This window comes from Stomoxys calcitrans, unplaced genomic scaffold (genome assembly GCF_963082655.1).
Source record: "Stomoxys calcitrans unplaced genomic scaffold, idStoCalc2.1 SCAFFOLD_114, whole genome shotgun sequence".
NCBI lineage: Eukaryota > Metazoa > Arthropoda > Insecta > Diptera > Muscidae > Stomoxys > Stomoxys calcitrans.
This window is the reverse complement of record NW_026739146.1, coordinates 43,098-66,000: the sequence shown is the minus strand read 5'-3', so window position 1 is coordinate 66,000 and position 22,903 is coordinate 43,098. Positions and strand designations below refer to the sequence as shown.

Sequence of the window (22,903 nt, the reverse complement as noted above, 5' to 3'; positions counted from 1 at the left end):
CTGTACCACATATGCCTGCAACAGTTTTTGTACTAGGGTGTTATGTAAACATGTTTTCAGTGGATAACATATAATACCTGCTATGCTTACTCATAATTTAAAATTTCAATCATTTATATTTATAAATATTTGCTATACCACACATATTACTAAACGCAATTGCGGTAAAGGAAATTAAAAAAATTCAAGTTGAAGTTAATAATTGGTTTCACGTTTATATAATTCCACAAATGCCTGGTATGCTTTCTCATAATTTTAAATTTAAATCATGGTGGTGAAGAAAATAACAAAGCTCAAACTCAAAAGTGCTGCTATAACATAAATTGAAAAGTTTTCTGTACTAGGGTGGTATAGTGGTTAACGTATGCAAATGCAATGCAACAATGTAAATGTGCCCATGAACATTCCATTAAGGAAGAGGGGCGAACAGGGTGGTTAACTTATATTTATTAATATTTGCTATACCACACATATTACTAAACCCAATTGCGGTAAAGGAAATTAAAAAAATTCAAGTTGAAGTTAAGAATTGATTACACTTTTATTGCAAAGAATGCGATAGTATAAATTGTAGAGTTTTTGTAATAGGATGTAACGATTATATTTAATTATACAACTACAAATATTTATATTTTCTATCGAGTTCAGCTTGCAGTCCCATGTATGAATTCCATGTGTTGTTTGTATAAATGAAGTATATACATTTTTATATATCCTTAATTCTTCAATCATCTCTTCAAAAAATTGTTTATGTTCCTTATCAATGTAGGAGTTGTATTCTTTTAATAGATATTTTATATTCGTTGATAATATCATTTTCTTTGAGAAGTTACCCCAACAAAATGAAAAAAGGAACTAATGTATACTTACATTACATAGCCTTATATATCCTAAATAAAGAAAAAACGATATGTTTTTATTTTATTTGCTTTATTTTAAAAAAACATTAATAAATTGACTTAATAAAATAACATTTTTTTCAGCACATCTATAATTAGGGTGTTGTTTATGATAACTACAAATTTTCATATGCAAATTATTTTTATAAAGATTACATATGTTTGAACAGTTAGCATCATCTAAATTTATTATATTTATATCTTCTTCTATTAATTGCTTTATCCATTTTTGTTTTTCACATCCTTTCACAAATATTGTTAGATTTTCTTGTTTTTTTATAAATTTATTTAAATAATCGTTAAATTCTTTAAAAATTATGTTACCATCATTCCATCTCAACCCATGAAAATGTTTCGTAAGCCAGTTATTTGTAATCTTTTCCTTTAATGATAAGGAAGAAAATTTGCAAGGGGGGTATATAATAAACTTTTTAATTGTCTGATTATGTTCAAAAATACAAATTTCCTTCGCAATAAATTTATTATTTAAGAAAAAACCTTGAACATCTATAATTATGAAATTGTTTTTAGACATTTTTACTCATCGGTTGTTAAAATTACAATGATTGTTTTTAACTGTATTGTAAATATTTTTATAATTTTTAATTATTTTCGCAGCAGCTGCCTCTCCCTTTCTTTTATCCATATCATAGAATATACAATTACATGTATCTGGACCACATTGTGCGTTATCATTTGACCAAACACAGCAGTCATAGTGGTTACCAAATTTACTTTCTTTACATTTTAAACTATCCACAAATTCCAGATGAGATTTTATATTAATTAATTTATTTTTATCTTCTTCGGAAACGATATTGGTAAATGTTTTTAAAAAATTATATATTTCTTTAATCATATTGCTTTTTTTCTTATTCCGGTGAGAACTACTGTATACTCATGTGTAACGTTTGCAAATAATCATTAACATCAAGCGTCCTGATATTTATACCATTTTCTTCCCTTTCAAATAATGGGTTAAATTCATTCGTACTTTGATTATATTTGTAATTATACTCAAATTTATTAGCATTATACTCAAAACAATAAATGTTGAGTTTGCGGTATGTGTAGTTACTGTAATAGCTACATATGAGTCTAATTTCTACATTTTCATATTTTAAGTTGAAATGACGGTAGAATACTGTAGAACTTTGAATGATCCCACCAATATTAGTTTCCTTTTCTATTAAGTCTTTTCTAAATACTTCAATGGCTTCATCAATAGTAAAAATTTTAGGTCTATCCGTTTGACTATTTCTCGGTGTTGTTGTTGTTGTTAGTGACTCATCGATTGTTGCATTATTTAATAATTGAATTGATAAATATACTCTTGCTCCTGTATTATTTGATAGTTTTATTCGAAATTCTATACGTTTACTAGTGTCACCATCAAAAATAGCATTTTGATTGGTATTATATCTATCATATTGATGATTTTGATTACATCTATTGTAAGGTATTGGATAGTATTGTTGTTGTTGTTGTTGAATACTAGGATATATTCTATATATGATAATTAAAACAACAACGTATATTAATTTATTTAAATACATACTACTATTCAATTCAATGTATATAAGAGAACTAATTGCTGTTTTCTAACTTATTTCCATTTTATATGTTTGAGTATAGTTCTCAATATCAGTTATTACAATATTTTCTAAATGTTTTTTGAGATCTTGAACTCGAACTTTCTCAATTTCACCATTACTTAAAATTCGTTCTTGTTCAATTTCACGATATTCAAAACAACTTATTTTTAGTTGACGTAACATGTAGTTACTATCATAAGTACAACGGATTGGTATATTTAAATCTTCATATTGTAAATTAAAATGACGATAAAAAGGTTCTGCAGCATCCAGTATACCACCAATATCTGCTTCTTTTGTAATTAACCTTTTGCGAAATGCTTCTATAGCTTCATCGACAGTAAAATATTTTTCTTCACTTTCTATAGGAATTATTGTAGTGGTGCTAGTTGATAAGTCTGCATCATCTGTTTCATTTTTTATATAAAAATCATCTCTGTTTTCTAATATTTCACTTTCTTTCATCATAACAAATGAAATATTTACTTTAAGAATATCTTTGTTTGGTAGTGTTAAATTAAATTCAACGGTTTTTGAATTTAAGTCGATTGTAGGATCAGATGTAATGGATAACGCTGAATCAGTTGTGGAATCAAATACAACTGGCAATGATAATGAATTATGAATTGTTACATGAAGTATAACAAAACAAAGTAATACCCAATATAATTTCATTATGTTAATTTATTATTTTCTTATATCTACACTATTGGAGGTGTGTTGGAGAGATACTAATTAATGTAGTATAAATACCCAACCTTATATATTCTATAAATGTAAAGCAAACACGAAATAAAAATTCTCTTTCTCTTCTCGACATTAATTCTCCCTCTCCCTCTTTATATTTATAATAATTCTACCTCTCCCTCTCCCTCTTTATATTTAAACAATAATTCTACCTCTCCCTCTTTACATTTAAACAACTCACCTATATATTAATTTTACATTATTAATAAAAAAAATCATTTTGTTTGTGTTTGTTTTTGCTTTTTATTTATTTTATGATTTCTATAGATAAAAAATATAGTTACATTTACAATAATTTTCTTACTTCATTTGTTAGAGGTATATATTCAAACATTTTATCATGAATAATTAAACAGTATAGAGATGTGTTCGGTGATATATTTTTAGATGTTTCCAATTCAATTCGTATATCGATGGGGCCAGTTTTTACTGTTTCATTTTGATGTGTTACATCAAGAACAATAATCGGTGCTTCACCCTTGAATTTTTCGCGCGTTAATAGAGGTTGCGGTTCACGTGTATAATAGCTTTGTTGAAATTTTATATACATATCATAAAGTAGGGCGAAACGGTTCCTATCAAACTTGAGGTTAAGATCATCATATGGATATGTATCAGAATTCAAATGAACCTTAATGTTTGTTATATCACAGTGAATAAATTTTTTTTCACTACTTTTGAATCCTAAAAGAAGAAAACGTGGTCGCTCATTTTCATTTGCAAGCTTAACATTCCATAAAACTTTTGTATTCGATGGAACTGCAGGATAATAATACATATCCCATGTTCTAAATGATATATTTAGTGGTTGACGGTTATTAATTACTTTAAGCATTTGCAGCTTGTATACATCAGCAAGTTGAATATGTGGAACTTTCCATGTAATATTTAAAATTGATAGTTTACAGGTTTCACTGGAAATGATAGATTTCAATACATTCGTATCATCTTTTGATCGCAATAAAATTAATTCATGTTTAGCATTAACTATAATTTTATCAAAATCTTCAGCAAATCCAAGAAGCATTTTCAGTGGAACACAAAAATTAAAATATCCACTCACAAGAGTAAGATCATCTGTATTAAATGGAGCCCATCCTGCGTTGACTAGATTTCGACTTTCGCTTTCATTTAATGATACATAATTTTTTATTTCTGTTGCTATACCCAAATGACGTGTACGATCAATTTCTATACCATTAAGTTCATATCTTATCTCATCAAATAAGTGTGCTATGCAATTGTTTAATAACTTTATCGATGCTGATACTGTAGAGTCCGCTTTTGTTGCAAAACCTTCAATGTATAAAAAACTCTCACCAGGAACGACATACAGGTCTTGGTTTTGAATGGAAATCCTAATTTCATCATTATTTTGAAATGATTGTAAATATGATATATAGCTGTGATACTCCTTTCTTATTATAGCATTATCAAATTGTGGTTTTTGTAAAACATTAATAATGTTACTCATTTTTAAACTCAACCCTTTATTATTTTAGTGTGAAACCCAAACTTTCCAGGAACTCTTGGTTAGTTTTACTTAAAATATTTCTCTTTTTCCTTTTTAATCCTTTATGTTTCCTGTTGTGGTGATGTGATATTTTAGTTGTGTATCCCTTCAAAGTTGATGGTTGAGTGATTGTTATATCCGCAAATACCTCCTTTTTGTTAAATATTATCATTCTTTAGATGGTTTCAAGTGTAATCTAATTGAAATTTTTTCCCCACGAAAGTTTATCAATTTTCCAGATTGATCAACAACTTTCAAAACAATGGTATTTATTGTGTTTGTATTAACAGGTAGATATATAACGTTAGTAGGATTTTCCGTGATTTTATATCCTGGGCTAACGACGAGTGAAAACTGATGAAGAGTGTGCGCTGACTTGTTGTTTATATAGGATCCTGTTACAATATTACACTCAATAACTATAGTGTTTACTTTTGTAATTTCTATCACTTTATCAGAATAGTGATCAACATTCGATTCAAGTACTCTTTTACTAAAACCTAATAATGAACCAATAGTGTTTTCTTTATCAAAATAAATTGGATCAAGCGTACTCTTCAGATATGTTTGAAGTGTATTGTAATTTGCTTTCATAATAAGATTTCCATTTTTTTTATTAAGCTTGCGATATTCATCCGTTATTAACTCAGATATATTCGAAAATTCATATGATCCAAGAGGAATAGTTATTTCATGTCCACCTATATGAAATTTATTGTTCTCTTCATCAACATTTGGTATTGAGTGATATGTATCAAAACTTATTAAACCGCAAACATAGCTTTGTTTCAAAATTATTGGTGGAAAGTAGTTGGCGACAAGTACTGATTTTTCATCATTTAAGGTTAATGTTATCGACATCTCTACGGTTGACGTTAGAATAAATGATTTATGTAATTGATTATTCTTTTATTGTGAAATATTATTAGCATTTATCCAAGAGTTATGCTCTGAAGAAAATCCTAACCATTTTACATAAAGTCTATTTCCTCTCCTTCTAATCACTTTTTCCACTAAATATGTGTGTGGAAATTTGGTTTTTGATAGCTCATATTCATAGAAACCACCTTCTATATCCCTTCCTTGATAGTCCTTAAGTATATATGTATTAGGATTTGTATTTTTAATAGATTTAACTGTAAATATTTCGGTAGTCCAATTTGGTGTATATCCTTTTTCAAAATGTTGTTTATATTTACTTATTCGCACATTATCATTGATTTTAAACTTTGGTCTTTTAAATACCTTGAGGTTGTTGTAGACTGAATCTAAAAGTGATTTCTCATTTAAGGAATTCACATCATTCGGCGACATTTTTATAGTTCGATGAAATGTGTTATTATATATATTAACTAGGTTTTTATATATATCAATCCATTTATAATTTCCACGAAAACTAAACTCTTTCCACATTTTTCCTTTCAGTGTTCTATTAAATCGTTCTATGATTGATGCTTTTAGAGTGCTGTATGTTGAATAATGATTTATATGATTTGTTTGCATAAGTTGAGAAAAATTGTTATTAAAAAACTCCTTTCCATCATCAGTTTGTAAATTTTTGGGTTTTCGACTACTTTGATTGAAAACTTTCTGCATAGCCTTTACTACACTTTGAGCTGTTTTATTTTTTATTGCTTCAACCCAAGCTTTTTTCGAGAATGTATCTATAACGGTTAAAAGATATCGATATCCGCTGTTAAAGTTCACATAACTACCCATTTCAACAAGATCCGCTTGCCACAAATCATCGATACCCTTCATAACCACTCGTCTCCTTCCAAAATTTTTTCGTGCTTGCTTGTGTAGTTCATTAACAATTTCTCTCTTATCCTGGTTAAGCTCCATATTGATGTTGTCGATTGAAGTAAAAATTGTTTTGTTTTGATGTTATATACCCTCTACTATATCTTATTTTTGATTTTAAATATTTAATTAAAATATTTATTTTTTCTAGTATATCCAATACTTTGAAAAAGAAAATCTTCGATGGAATCAAATCGGATATTTATTATTTTTAAAGTATCTTCAATAATTTTTTTCGTATCTTCAATATTATGATTTTTCAAAATATTCAAATTGGTACTCAAGTTGTTGTTAAATTGATCAATCACACTTTTTAGTTTAGTTAAATCACTGTTTATAGCTTCAATATGTTTTTTATTTTCTAGAACAATTTTTTCCACTTCAACCCATTTGAAAATATATTCTTTCATTTTTTCTATATGTATGTCTTCTTTTAGTTTGTTCTGTAATTCTTCGAATCTTCTAAGTATTTCATCTTGCTGATTTTTGATTTTATTTTCGATTTTATCTATTTTTTTTTTCAAAAATATTTTTGTTACAGCATCATCAGGATCAGAGGGAGCACTTAAATTAGTTATTTTCTTCCCATGAAAGTTTAAAGCATTGTTGTGAATAGTAATTCCAAGTGATCTACCTAAACTCAATTTTAGCATTGCATTGTTGACTTGGTTTTTACTTCCGCTCTCTCCAAATTTATTGATTGTATACATTTTTGATTTTTTTATTTAATAATATGTGCTTCTCGCAATTCTTCAACAATTGAAATAATTTCGTTTTTGTGATTGTTGTGACCAACACCTTCAGATGAAAGGAGCAATCTTAATCTGTCAACCAATTCGTTAGGGTCATCCCAATATATATAATTTGGTTTGTGATTGTCTAATGATTTCAAACTCAATCCATTACCTTTGGATATCCTATTTGAATTCACATCAAATAACCGTTTTATTATAAATTGATATTTATAAGCTTGAGTTCCCTTAATTTGTTCTCCTGGTGAATAATTTCTTTTATGAGCATTTGTTTTCATCAAAATATCCTTATATTGATTTAAATCCTTCTTTGTATAATGTTGAGGTTTAATGTGAAACATGAGTTGAAATAGTCCGGGAGACATTTTCCAAATAGATTCCCCAATTTGAATAGAGTTACATCCATTAAATTTTAATTGATTTTTTCCAAAATACATATTTCCATTTGTATCTATATGAAATCCATAAACTTTATCTAATTGTCTATTATCGATAAGTGTTTGTAGAACGTTGGGTAATGAAGATGCTACATTTATGTCTGATAGATTATCACTACTCAATTTTATTCGCTTTCTATCAATATTTAATTGCGTAACAGCTTTTCGTTTATTCAATTTTGATGAGATATCATTATTCAATTTTATACGTTTTCTATCAAGATTTAATTGTGAAACACCTTTCCGTTTATTCAAGTTTAATTGGTTGTTATTAATCAATTTTAAACGTTTTCTATCAGTATTTAATTGTGAGGGTCTTTTTCGTTTATTTATATTTATGATTTTGTTGTTAGTTAATTTTATACGTTTTTTATTAGTATTTAACTGAAATTCACATTTTCGTTTTGAAAATAGATGTGATTTTTTCATCCGCTTATTATCGTTATCGTCAAATAAACTGAGATTGTTATCATTAGATCGTTTTAATTTTTCTCTAAGCTCATTCCGATTCACTCCACATTTTTCTAGTGTATAATCTTTTCTCTTTAAATCAACTGGAATATTATAATTTTTTCTTATCCTTTTATTAGTGTTATTTTCATCTGATGAAAATTTTCGTTTTTGTGAAAATTTCTCTATATCCATCTGTTCTATTTCTGAATTATCTTCTTTATGTGTAGAATTTACTATATTCGGAAATATTGTTGATGAATGTTGATTATTATATCTTTCATTATCATTACTTGAGGTAATATCTCTCATTTGAAGTCCATTGCTAGACATATAGTCATCATCATCATTATAAATGTCTGATATAAAGCTATCATCATCATCATCATCATCCTTATTGTTTTTATCAAGTTTTCCATCGTCTTCATATTGTTTATTATAATCATAAATATTTTTATCATTATATTTATTAGAATACTGATTACTTTCTTTTTTGTTCTCATCTAGTTTTCCTATAATATCCTTCAAAGGTTTGGTTATTGGTTGAAATGTATCTTCTAATAGATTATCCCTATCTATTTGATTAAGTTTAATGTTTTTTAACTTTTCTTTCAATACTGCTCGTGTTTTTACAATTTCCTTCAACAAATTGTGTCTCTTCATGATTGGATAATTTATTTTTTATTTTTTTTGGTTATGTATCCATCTGCTTCCGATCTGCTTTACATCTGCTACCGATCTGCTTTATATCAGCTACCGATCTGCTTTATATCTGCTACCGATCTGCTTTCTTTCTGTCACCAATCTGCTCTCTATTCTGTTTATAATCTACATTATATCTGTTATCAATCTGATTTATATTATAACTGAATAAAACAATTGAATCCTTTGCGATATCGACCTTTATCAATGGGATCATCCTTGCTCACAATAAGAAATCCATATTTATCTTTCCAACATTCACTACAAAGCTTTAAAAAATCTTTAAATGTCATGTCACCCAAGACATGATCATTATATATATGTTTAATATTCATTTCATCTTGCTTAAATATGATAATCATGTTTGCATTATCACGTATTAAGTGTTTAGGAATCCTTGTATATGTTTGACATAAATAAAAACAATCAATGTGTTTATGTCTTCCCATACAAAAATAATCCCTTATAGTATTTTGTTTATCGCAAATTACATCATCAAATACCATTATAGAATGCATATTTGCTTTGGCTGGACTTATAACTTTTTCATTTTCAGAGAATGTGAATAGGTTTATTCCTTTGATTGGAGTAATCAATTTTTTTAAATATTGATATTTTGGTTGATATAAAGATTTAGAATATATATATATATTCCTGAATTTGAGGCCATTAGGGCTTTCTATGAGACTAATCATAACATTTGTTTTACCACAATTTGATGGGCCTACTATAAGGGCACGTATAGAATTTGGTAATAAAGTACTATGTACAATCCTTTTTTTCTGTGAACAGACATTATCAATGTTTTTCACAGCAATCTGTTTAGTTTGTTCTATTAAACGCATATTGCTAACTAAACTTTTTCAATATAAATTTAAGTATATATATACAAAAACTCTTATTTTCATTTAAATCGTGTACCCTATCACTACATAATCAAAAAAAAATTATGGTTATTAATTACAAGATTTATAATAAATGTAAACAGTCTGTTACTGGATTTGGATTGGTAAACAACTTAATTAATAATCTTCCGTTTGAAGTGCATTTACCTGGATATCAATTTTGTGGACCAGGAACTAAGTTAGCACAACGTTTAGCACAAGGAGACAAAGGAATAAATTTATTGGATTCAGCTTGTAGAGAACACGATATTGCATACTCACAAAATAAAGATATTCATTCTCGTCATCAAGCTGATAAAGTTTTAATAGAAAAAGCTTGGCAAAGAGTTAAATCAACAGATAGCAATTGGAAAGAACGAGCAAACGCTTGGTTAGTAACAAACTTACTTAAAGCAAAAGTTAAATTCGGACTCGGTATGACAACAAAAAGAAAAATGAAGAAAAAGCAATGTAAGCAAAAATTATTTGCATCGACAGTTAAGAATACTTTAAAAGTATTAAAAGATAAGAAACCTAACAATATATATGATGCTGTAAAAATTGCAAAAAACGTTGTACATTCAAGTTTTAAAAATAAAAAGAAGAGTAATATTGGTGTACCAAGAGTCATTCGAGTACCAAAAATTGGTGGATTTCTACCAATAGTTCCAATTTTAACTGCGTTATCAGCCCTTGGAGGTTTAGCAACTGGAGGATCGGCTATTGTAAAAGCAGTTAAGGATATCAAAAATGGGAAAGAACAATTAGCTGAAGCTACTCGTCATAACAGATATATGGAATCAATTGCTATGGGAAAAGGATTATATCTTAAACCTTATAAAAAAGGATATGGACTTTACTATAAACCAGCTCCAAAAAACTTCTAAGTAGATTACCCAATCGACCATTGACGGATATCGATTTGGTTAAGTACTGCAAGCCATTGAAACACTTTAGAGGGGTTTTTATGCGTGACTCATTACCAAACAAACCACTACGACAAGAATGTGGAATAGTTAATTTAGATACAACTAATGGGCCAGGAACACATTGGGTTGCCTATTACAAAAATTACAACTATAAGGAATATTTTGATAGTTTTGGTAATTTACAACCACCGTTGGAAATTATTAATTATTTAAAACCACCTATCGAATACAATTATAAACAAAAACAAAAATTTAATACTTACAATTGTGGTCATTTATGTATACAATTTCTCTTTAATAAATATAATATCTTGTGAAAAAAACAAAACAAACAAAACCATTTTTTTCTTTTAATTATTTTTTTATTTTATAGTGTCCCCAAGCATAGGTGTCAACACCATTTTCTCTTATAAATCTCTTATCATCTAAATAATTTAAAACTAATTTATGTATATGTTGTGTGTACAATTGATGAATTTTTGATCTAAAAACATACATAGAATCATAATAATTAATTTGTTCAAAAAGACATTTTTTAAAATCGTTGGTTGAAAGTTTTGCTGTAACACAATGTTTTACACCTTTTATTTTCTTTATTTCTTCATCTACTTTATCAATCTTAATTGAATACATTTTTGAACGTAAACCAATGAATTCCTTCATTATTTTTCCACCACATTCATCTTTCATCATTCCTAGAACTTTTTTGTTTTCTAACGGAAAATTATAAATATTATTAATTGGATACGCTGATGTATCAAAATATTTTGTGATATCACTTCGAATATCATCATAGAAATTTTTTGTTTTAATATCATAAATAAATGAATCGGTATCCATGTAATTTAGAGTAGTTGATTGATTAAACTTTATTTTCATATAATTATAATGAAAATCATACATTTTCCATTTCGATAGTTCTAAAACAGTAAATCCAATATATATTGGTTTATTATATTCAACATGCGATTTTTTCATTTGAATTACAACCATATCGTTAGATATTTTGAGTGAACTATGAAAATTAGGTTTAGCTATAAGAGCCCTCGCACCCAATTTTCTACCTTTACTCTCCCAGTTAGTTACAATTTTAATACATTTTCTTTTATCAACATTTTCCATCGTCTTGCCATAAACAGCATTATTTAATAATTTGAAAAAATTCTGTTCAAACAAATTTTTAGCTAAAGTTCTGTGATAGTTATTTAAATCAATATACTTTTGCAACCAATTCGTTTGTTTAAACTGAAGAATTCTATGTATTTTTTTTAAAACTAATCCATGTTTAATACACTGTTGAAGAGTTTTATAATGTATGATATAATTATTTTTATCATTTAAATTCAACACTAATTTAGATTGTCTCATAGAACCAAGTTTTTTATTTTCAGCGCAAAATGGTAGGTCATTGTGATAATCATGTAATGAGGATGGATATTCTAAGTCTACCTCTAATATATATCCTATCTCCGAATCTTCTTTGATATCATTCAAATTAAACATTTCAATATTTCCAACCCATTCAAAATTTTTGTAAGGTAGATACTGTGACATAGCATAACCATATAAATTATTAACATCTAAATAAATTAAAAAGTTTGAATCTTGACATGGATTATAATCACTTACATATATATTATTTGCAACTGAAAATCGTTTAGAACATTGAACAATCCCTCCTCTAATACCCTCAACAATAAAATTATACTTTTCAAAGTCAGTTAATAATTCTAGTTCTATTCCAGTTGTTTTTAACATTGCACTCCAATACAAACCAGGTGCTGTATAATATTGACATGGATCTAAATTATAAATTTTTTTACATACTTTTCTAAAATTTTCAAACACATCGCATAATAACAAAACATCAACTTTCAAATAAAGTAATAAGTAATCTTTTAAATTGTTACATTTAAATGTATTCCATACATTTTTAGCGTGTGTATAGTCATCCTCACTACAAACCTCATTAGTTAGCTTATTAAAAAAATTGGAAATAGGTGGTAAAGCGTTTTCTTCTAATCGTTCAGGAGAATCTAAATAGTCATAAGGAAATACACCTTTACGCTTCATTAAATTAAATTCACTATCGTTAACAAAAGTTGATTTAACAGCATTGAAATCTTCATCAGATAAATAACCCGCTAGCTTTTCTAAGCTAGATGCCATAAATTTACAAGAATCTAGAAAACGTATTTCAATACTCTTATTTGAATCTATATAAATTCTTTTCGATATAGAAATATAAAGTTCCTTATTTAATGGAAGAATATTTATATCACCAACTACAGAGGAGAGTTCTCTAACAAACAAATGAGAATCATATGCTGAAAGATTATGAAAAAATACTGGAACAAAATTTGCTATTTGATACTCTAAATTACAATTTTTATGAGCAGGTCCTCTGTATTCACCTGTCAAATGACAATGATCAGCTACTCTAACATCAGTATTTAAAAAAGACTTTTCACAAATATGACAAATCGGATGTTCCTTTTGGTATTGTAGTTGAATTGATGTTAAGGAATTCATTGGTTTTACTTTAGATAAATAATTGTTATAAATCCATACAATCTCTCCCACTAATGAGTTAAAAAAATGTTTTGTACAGTCTTCACCTGAATAAATTTTAATCTTGTCTAAATTTGAATCAAATGAACATTTGATATAATAACTGTATGCAAATGGAATATGTTTTTGAACTGATTTTACTTTACTTGAATTTTGTATCTCTAACGGTTGAAGAATGCACTCAAAATCAGCATAAATTGAGAATGGAATATCTAATTTATGTTTAAAATTCTTAAATTTAAGTATTTTATCTTTATCTGATGGCATTGTTGTCACCATCTTTTTACACTCACGTTTGTGTTTCTCTAGTCTACTACTTGAAGAAACATGAGTTAAGCAGGTGTTACAAAAATGAATCCTATTTTTATTCTTTGTTATAGAACTTCGCAACAATCTAAAAATATATATATTTTTTTAATAAATTAGTATTGTATTGTAATCAAAATAATATCTTATTATTTTTACCTTGATATATTTTTTATCCAGATGTAATGAAATTTATCATCCTCTTCTATTAGGAGAAGATTGATGTGAGTTGATTTCTCAGCTTCTGTAAAATAGTAAGGACCTATAATCTTAGCATCCTCTAAACCGAACACATTTATACTTATATCAGGATTCTGCAACTCAAAGACTCTGATTTTATTTATGGTAAGGGGAAATTCCATGTTTTCAAAATTTAATATTATATTATTTTCCAATGTTATAATGTGTGCCTTAATGTCCGTTACTTTGTAGTTGCTACATTTATGTGGTTTCTTTTCCTTTGGAAGTGGATTTAATGCTGATATTATTGCCCATTTAAAACAATAGACATCATTGTTTTGCACATTGATGCAAGCCTTTTTATTCCTTATTTTGGGAGGAAGATTTATGTATTGAGATCCTCTCAAACATGTATATTTGTTGATGTTGATCTCTAGATGTTTTATTTCGATTAAAGTCCATCCACTATCTCGTTCTTGGAATTCACTCATTTTTTTAATTATTTCATTACAATTTTCAATATAATGATTTAAAATTTCTTCCAGTGTACTTGAGGGAGATAGTACCAACATTTTTGTGTGATGTGTAAATAAACTAATTTCATCTTCCGCTTTCTCTTTCATCAAAATATAATTACAATGTAGTGTACAATTATATTTAATAGATTCATGCTTTTGCAACGCCTTTTGAATTATATTGATTACTTTTTCTTGAATTGATTTGAAAAAGTTTTCGGGTATCAAGTTATTGATCTCACTATTTTTTATTTTATAACTTTCTATTCGATTTTGAAAGCTAGATCCAAAGCAAGACACATCCTTATCTAACCATTTTACACACTTATCGATGTGTGTGTTAGTGCTGATATGATTCTTCCACTGATTTTTTGGAATAGCTAAATTGCAATTTTCACAGTATACCGTTTTTTCCTCTTTTTTTTCATTGTGGTCCATTGACTTCATATGCTTTAAAAGCTCTGGATAAGTACTAAAATTCTGATTACATTTCACACACTCAATTGAATGTTGTAAACGCAAATGACGATTCAAAGATTGATTATGTTCGTAAGTTTTCTCACAAATATTACATACAAATTCTCTCATTTTTATAACAATAATTTTGAATTTGATTAAATAAATGATTTTTAATATAATGATTACAATATGAAACCGTTTGCCCTTTTTATACGAAAACAAATATAATTTTTTACTCTTGTTCTTCCTGGGAAAAAATAGAACTACACTGACCACAATTATTTCATCACACTCCAGTGTGGTGGTCACACAACATTCAACATTAATCATAAACTCTCACACTCAAACCAAACTATAGCCTGCGGTCAGCAATCTACATCACCCACCCTCCAACACTAGTTGAAGTTGGGCGATGAGTCATCATCGAAATCTGCCACTGCGCCCTGCGATCTGCGCCCTGCGATCTGCGCCCTAATGTCCGTCCACACATTTCAACCGGCGGCCCGCCATCTGACCACATACCCCCCTGCGGTCGCCACCTGCGCTACGATCGGCTGCGGTTGGGTGCGGTTATCACGTCATCAATGGGGTGGGGTGGGGTGCGGTTATGACGTCATCAATGGGGTGGGGTGGGGTTTGGGGTTTGGGGTGGGGTGGGGTTTGGGGTGGGGTGGGGTTATGACGTCATCGATGACTCATACTCTCGATGCTCAAAGTTCCAGAACCCCCTTATATATACTACTAATATATTTGATTGAATTAATTTTTTCCCCAAAATTCATTGTTCAAAATAATAGGAGTATTGATACATAACCTAATGCTTTTAAAACAAATGACACAAAGGCTGAAAGTTAGTTTATAAAATTTAAATTTTTTCCGTGCCTAGATTAATGGCCTATTTTTTGACGTATTCGGCACATCTTTGATGCATGGAGTCTCAATAAGATCCTGACATCGCTTTAAAGGGTGATCATGGGATAGCTTTAAAAGGATTTTGTGCCTGGCATTATGCAATGCGTTCATAGCTTTTCCGCATTTGGCATTCGGTTCTCTGTAACATAATTTCAATGTCCACCCATAAATGTTCAATGGGATTGACGACAAGAGGCTGAGTAGGTCACAGCTTAATCTGAAACCCATTAACTTGAAACCACCCCTTGCCAATTTCCGGTCATTTTATTGTTAGAGTACCAATATCTGAAGCACACGTCTGCCTAGACCCTGTTCCACCAAATATTACATGTATACATTTGTTAGTCCACAATATGTTCCTCCAGTTTTAAATCGGTAAATTCATATGTCCTTTAGCGAACTTAAAGTGAGCAACTGTATACTTCTTGATCAACAATGGTACCATTATTGGACATTTTGCGCATAAGTTATTTTCCAACAAACGTTTGCGAATAGTGGGATTAACATCAGTCCCCTTCGAATCTTTTTTGAAGGCGCAGTAAGGCTCACATTGCTATATTATACAATCGACGGTCTTCAATAGTTGATGTTTTACGTATATGTCTGAGTGTTGCGGCCATTTTCAATACGATGAGGAATTGGCAATCGTTTGATCATAGCATACATATATTTCTTAAATTTTTCGGTATATTTTCCATAGAACACGATTTTTTTATACCCACCACCGAAGGATGGGGGTATATTCATTTTGTCATTCCGTTTGCAACACATCGAAATATCCATTTCCGACCCTATAAAGTATATATATTTCTGATCAGCGTAAAAATCTAAGACGATGTAGCCATGTCCGTCCGTCTGTCTGTTGAAATCACGCTAAAGTCTTTAAAAATAGAGATATTGAGCTGAAATTCTTTTTTTGTGCATAAGCAGGTTAAGTTCGAAGATGGGCTATATCGGACTATATCTTGATATAGCCCCCATATAGACCGATCCGCCGATTAAGGGTCTTAGGCCAATAAAAGCCACATTTATTATCCGATTTTGCTGAAATTTGGGACAGTGAGTTGTCTTAGGCCCTTCGACTTTCTTCGTTAAATTGGCCCAGATCGGTTCAGATTTGGATATAGCTGCCATATAGACCGATCCTCCGGTTAAGGGTTTTAGGCCCACAAAAGCCACATTTATTGTCCGATTTGAATGAAATTCGGGACAGTGAATTGTGTAAGGCCCATCGACATCCTTCGTTAATTTGGCTCAGATCGGTCCTGATTTGGATATAGCTGCCATATAGATCGATCCTCCGATTTATGGTGTAAGGCCCATAAAAGCCACATTCATTATCCGATTTTGCTGAAATTTGGGACAATGAGTTGTGTTAGGCCCTTTGACATATTTCTTCAATTTGGTCCAGATCGGTTCAGATTTAGATATAGCTGCCATATAGACCGACTTCTTGATTTATGGTTTTGGGCCCATAAAATGCTCATTTATTGTCTGATGTCGCCGAAATTTGGAACAGTGAGTTAAGTTAAGCCCCTTGACATACTTCTGCAATATCGCACATATCGGTCCAGATTTGGATATAGCTGCCATATAGACCGATATCTAGGTTTTAGGTTTTGGGGCGATAAAAGACGCATTTATTGTCCGATGTCGCTGAAATTTGACACAGTGAGTTTGGTTAGGCTCTTCGACATCCTTCTTCAATTTTTCCCAGATCGGTCCAGATTTGCATATAGCTGCCATATAGACCGATCTCTCGATTTAAGGTTTAGGGCCCACAAAAGAGGCATTTATTGTCCGATTTCGCCGAAATTGCTGGGACAGTGCTTTGTGTTAGGCTTTTCGACATGTTTATACAACTTTGCCCAAATCGGTCCAGATTTGGATATAGCTGCCATGTAGACCGATATCTCTATTTAAAGTCTTGGCCCCATAAAAGACGCATTTATAATCCGATTTCACTGAAATTTGACACAGTGACTTATGTTCGGCTTTTCGACATCGTGTCGTATATAGTTCAGATTGGTATGAGGTGTAAAATCTTCACTGAATTTTGATGAAAGGTGGTTAACATATATACCCGAGGTGGTGGGTATCCAAAGTTCGGCCCGGCCGAACTTAATGCCTTTTTACTTGTTTAAGCTCCAAAAGGTTAAGAATCAGGTAGCTATAAAGATATTCAGGGCTTGGGGATCGTTCAGATCCACACAAATTTTTTTTTTTTGTATTGGTTATGTACATTCAAAATCATATTTTAAAACTACCACTTGGGTTATCACATTTTTAAAGGTCCGCGTGTCCTCCAGTGTCTATCCCAATTTGAAGGTATAAAGTGTACTCTAATACCAAAGACCTATTATTGCTGTCCTATTCTATCCTGATCGGCCTTCATATATTATTTCTAATTTATTTTTTTGGGTAGGATAGGGGAGGGAGATTGCCCTCTAACACATACTTTCATTTGAGTACAATATATTCTCGGTCGTCCTACATGACAGTTTGGTGTTGTTTTTAAATGGGGAGGGGGGCTCGCTCCCCCCGACGATAAGACCCAGAAGACAATTTATTCTGTCCTATATTGTTGTTATATACATGTCCTGCTGCATGCCTGGACGTGACCCAGATTCTTGAATCCTGATATCAATATTAGATTCGAACTCTACTGACATAGATCTTTCTTTTAATTCACATATTATCCCGCTCGAACAACACGTCCTATTGAAGGGTATTTAGTGGATGGGCCAGTCCCAGAATCTACCCCAAATATGTATACCAGATTCGTAGTCAAATCCCAAAGACCTTTTATTTGATACCTATTTTGTGACGTTTGTAAAGCTTCTGTCAACAAACTGACTCTTTTTATTATATTTTTCAAACAAACAACATTAAAGGAACAAGCTAGTCTACTTAGTTTCATCAAAAGTTTCTTATAAATACGAGTATAACAAGTTATCATATTACAGTTCGGCCAACCTGACAATATGATTGCCCACAATCATGATATAAAAATTGTGTATATTATATAAGTGTGACCAATAACATAAATCTATAACCTAGATGTCAACCATTTCCGAAGTCGCTTTGCTTCAATTATACCCTTATATGGGATCTGTGTCAGTTGACAATTGTCAACATCTCTCACAACGTAGCGATCATTATCTAATACTTTTTCAATAATGTAGGGACCACGATATTTTTCACAAAATTTCTTATTCTTCCCAACTGTATTGTCAATATTCATAATAACAACATAATCACCCTCATCGTAACGTTTTGCCGGTTCATGATGTTTGGAAAAGTATAATTCGTTGTAGTTCTGAGATCGCTGTATAGAATTCAATGCCTTAACCCTCATATCCCTCAAATTTAGTTTCTCCTCATTACCCATTTTCTCATCTAGATATTCCGACAGCTTATCTACCACCACCCCTCGTTGATTCGTTCCAAAGAGTAACTTCGCTGGGGTTTCCTTTGTAGAACTGTGAACACAGTTATTGATAGCATATTCCACCTGGGACAATTTCAATGACCAATCGGAATGATCTATTGGGTCACTCAATTTGCTCAACATGGACTTAATAATACGATTTACACGCTCAACCTGCCCATTTGCTTGTGGAGAGGCAACCGCCACCTTAACATGATCAAAATGAATTCAGAAAACTCCAATGACGTAAAACATGATCCTCTGTCCGAGATTAGGCGTCTTGGTCTACTGTAATAACTAAAATACTTTTCGAGAGAACAACAAACCTCCTTAGTGCTCGTCGAATTTACAGGATAAAGTCGAACAAAATTCCCTATGATTCCTTGGCATTGGTATTTGTTTCACAGATCGCAAGTGATTTTCTGTCGGCCGTATACCTTTTGGGCTGATTAAGTATCCTAAATACTCTAAACTCTGATAACCAAATTCTCATTTAGTTAACTTGATACGTAATCCGTACTCAAAAGCACGTCCAAGTACAACCGCCAATGTCTGAACATGAGAATCGAAATCAGAGGATGCAATCAATATGTCATCCATATATATAACCACTCTATGGTCCTCTATTAAGTCGCGAAATATACCATTTATAAAGCGTTGAAAGTTTGCTGGAGCATTCTTTAAACCAAATGGCATCTTCAAATACTCGTACTGTCCAAATGGGGTTACAAATGAAGTGTATGGAATTGAATCATTATGCATTTCTATGTTGAAAAATCCATCCTTCAAATCCATGAGGCTAAACCATTTTTTGCCTGATATGCTCTCAATACAGTCCTCGATGAGGGGTAAAGGAAAGTTATCCCTAATAGTCTTTTTGTTTAACGCTCGATAATCGACACACATCCGCGTTTCCCCTGTCTTTTTCTTTACCAACACAATTGCTGACGTGTATGGAGAATTGCTGTAACGTATTATTTTCCTTTCTAACAAATCACTAACAATCTTCTCCGTTTCCTCACGATCACGAACCGACAATCTACGGGGAGAGCAGTGTATTGGAATATCATCAGATAATTTAATCTGCATCCTATAATCAGATGACTTTTTATCAATTCCCTTTGGAGTTATATAACGATTATGAATAAGATCTTCTAAAGTCTTCTTCTGGAATGAATTTAACAAAGGATTTAGATCAATATCGTCCGTACGTATCACTTGGGAATTCACAGGACTATCATAAGAATTGCTTATCGTAGATGGTGTAGACACCGAGGTTATATTATTATTGTCATTTATTTTTCTTGTGTATTCAAATACTTCTATATCATTCGTAGTTTCCTTGACTTGAAGTAATTTTACATTAAATGCATGCATAAAGTTCCGTCCAAGAATCATTGGAACATGAATGCTCTCGTTCGGAACAACAAGTAATTCTATTTGTTTAGACGATTTTTTAAATTTTATTAAACAAGAAATATTTCCATATATTTTCAAAGGGGAATTGCCAACTCCAACATACGAAGTTGGTATTAAATTCTTCGAACGTATCACACCAGTCGGTAATAAAGACATCTTAACCAAACTAATTGGGCTACCGGAATCGATCAAGCACGAAATATTCGCAGAATTAGTATATTTGGATCCACAAGAATATTTAAAGGCCACACTTACCATTTGTGTTGTGTCTACAATATCATTACTACAAAATATGGGAGCAGTAACATTCATCCTTTTAGGACAATCCTTGTAAAAATGTCCCATTTGGAAACAATGGAAACAAGATCCCGGTGGACGTCGAGGCTTATTGCAGGTGTTCTTCATATGTCCAAATTGAGAGCAATTGAAACATCGTATGCCTTTAGTATTGTCACGGCCTTCTTTATGAGTACTGACTGTTTTTGACCTGCGTTTCTCGTATCTATCTATTCCATGCATCAATTCTTGTAATGAGTTTGATCCGTATAGAATGGATATGTTGTTGGTTTTATCTTCCATTCCGTCTATTATAATGTCAACCAGTTCTTGCTCGTTGATTTCGCCTTCTGCTGCAATAGTTTGCATTGCTACTATATAGGCAATACACGGCTCTGTTGGCTTCAACTTGCGCAAACGCAATTTTTGATAAACTTCTTCTTGCGTTACCGTTCTCTTGAAAATGTCTAAGAGCGATCTCTTCAACTCCTTATATTCTTTATAATTTGAATTTTCCATGAACTCTCGCGCAGTTCCAACCAGCAAATATCTTAAGCACATATATTTTTCTTGGTCAGTCATATTTATAGTGTAGCTTTCAAAAGAGTTTATCCATTTTTCAATATTTCGTCCATCATTAACAGAAAATTTCGGAACCATCATAGAGAGCTCGTCATAATTGATATTTGTAGAAACCTTTTTTCCACCGTTTTCTAAAGATTCAATTTGGTTTCGAAGAGCCAACATTTCTTGCTTCAATCTCAAAACTCTAATTTCACTCTCTAGTTCATCAGCTTCACGGGATAAAACGCTTGAACGAATGAAAGGGTCTGTTACCTGTGATGGAACAGAAGGTCTAGAAAATTGTCCTCGAAGTAAGTTTGCAGGAACGGAAACTGAGGAATAATTGACGGAGGGTACGGAAGAAACAACACAAGAAGATACGGAAGGAGGTACGGAAGTTTGTGTTTGCGGAAGAACATCACAGGACACGCCAATTGCTCTATTGTTAAAAGCGACACCCAATGTATTTGTATTCATTAAATCGGAAATAACTGATGAAGTCCGGGCGGCAGAAACAGAAGCAGCAGTCCCTGAAGTACCAGGAAATTGTCTTTGAACTGTATTTACAGGAACGGAAGCAGAAGAATTATAGACGGAAGGTACGGAAGAAATTACGGAAGGAGGCACTGAAGTCTATGTTTGCCGAAGATTTGCTCAGGATACGCCAATTTCGCTGTTATTAAAAGCGACACTCAATGTATTTCTAGATATTAAATCGGTTGAAGTCCGTGCGGCAGAAAAACAAGCGGCAGTTCCAAGAACCAATTCAGTTTGATTTGTGGACTCACCATTACATTGAAATGACTGAAGCAAATTTTCAGGATCGGCAGTTGCGGAATTAATAACGGGAGTTTCATTCAAAATATTGGATGACATTGTAGTGACAGTTACAGATGAATTCCCAGCAGAATCAGAAGAAACCACATTTCCAGAAGGCAATTCAGTCTGCTTTGATGGACCACCGTTAACTTGCAAAGAATCATATAATGTTCTCAATTGTGCAATTGACGCTGTTTCTGGAAATTCCACATTTGAATCTTTCAAAGCTGAAAGAATTCTTTCTCGAGTAGGGCGTGAATCCATATTTAAAAAAAAAAAAAAAAATTTTTTTTTTTGAGTCTTCTTTTTTTATTTATTTTTTTTTTGGGAACCCCACACCTGAATTGTAAAGCTTCTGTCAACAAACTGACTCTTTTTATTATATTTTTCAAACAAACAACATTAAAGGAACAAGCTAGTCTACTTAGTTTCATCAAAAGTTTCTTATAAATACGAGTATAACAAGTTATCATATTACACGTTGGACATTCACACCCGTTTACAATGTTTTGGTGTTGGGGAGGCCTCGTAGAGACCTTGGAACAAATTCTTATAACAGAAGTGTACTTAACATCCAAACACCTTTCATTTGATATCCATATTGTCCCAATTGGTAAATAATCCCTCCTGGGGGGTTTTGGCAGGTGGGGAGGCGCTTTAGATACAAAGTATAATACATTTTTATATCAAATTCTTACTCTACTTTAAATACTTTTCGTTTGATATCCACAATGTACCAAT

General features: G+C 31.2%; 2 protein-coding genes across 2 annotated transcripts; both read right to left on the bottom strand.

The window, feature by feature from the left end:
* Positions 1-2,500: 2,500 nt before the first annotated feature.
* LOC131998388 (uncharacterized) lies at positions 2,501-15,311 on the bottom strand. The gene is made up of 6 exons (XM_059370672.1): positions 13,890-15,311; positions 13,748-13,832; positions 12,487-13,676; positions 8,682-8,771; positions 8,490-8,618; positions 2,501-3,096 (listed from the first exon to the last, which is right to left on the bottom strand). Exons 1-6 carry the CDS (start codon positions 15,070-15,072, stop codon positions 2,501-2,503), a joined length of 3,273 nt encoding a protein of 1,090 aa, XP_059226655.1. The 5' UTR covers positions 15,073-15,311.
* Positions 15,312-20,386: 5,075 nt separating this feature from the next.
* Positions 20,387-21,992, bottom strand: LOC131998387 (uncharacterized). Its single transcript, XM_059370671.1, has 2 exons — positions 20,759-21,992; positions 20,387-20,678 (listed from the first exon to the last, which is right to left on the bottom strand). The coding sequence occupies exons 1-2, from the start codon at positions 21,818-21,820 to the stop codon at positions 20,670-20,672; spliced, it is 1,071 nt and encodes a 356-aa protein (XP_059226654.1). The 5' UTR covers positions 21,821-21,992; the 3' UTR covers positions 20,387-20,669.
* Positions 21,993-22,903: the final 911 nt, after the last annotated feature.

Bases quoted from the DNA above. Each gene is read 5' to 3' on its own strand.
- LOC131998388 (XM_059370672.1), bottom strand. From the start codon at position 15,072: ATGATTAATGTTGAATGTTGTGTGACCACCACACTGGAGTGTGATGAA. The intron at 13,833-13,889 runs GTATAAATGTGT...ACTATTTTACAG, and splicing joins GTTGCAGAATCCTGATATAA to AAGCTGAGAAATCAACTCAC. The intron at 8,619-8,681 runs GTAATCAGTATT...AACAATATGAAG, and splicing joins AGATGAGAACAAAAAAGAAA to ACGATGGAAAACTTGATAAA.
- LOC131998387 (XM_059370671.1), bottom strand. From the start codon at position 21,820: ATGAATACAAATACATTGGGTGTCGCTTTTAACAATAGAGCAATTGGC.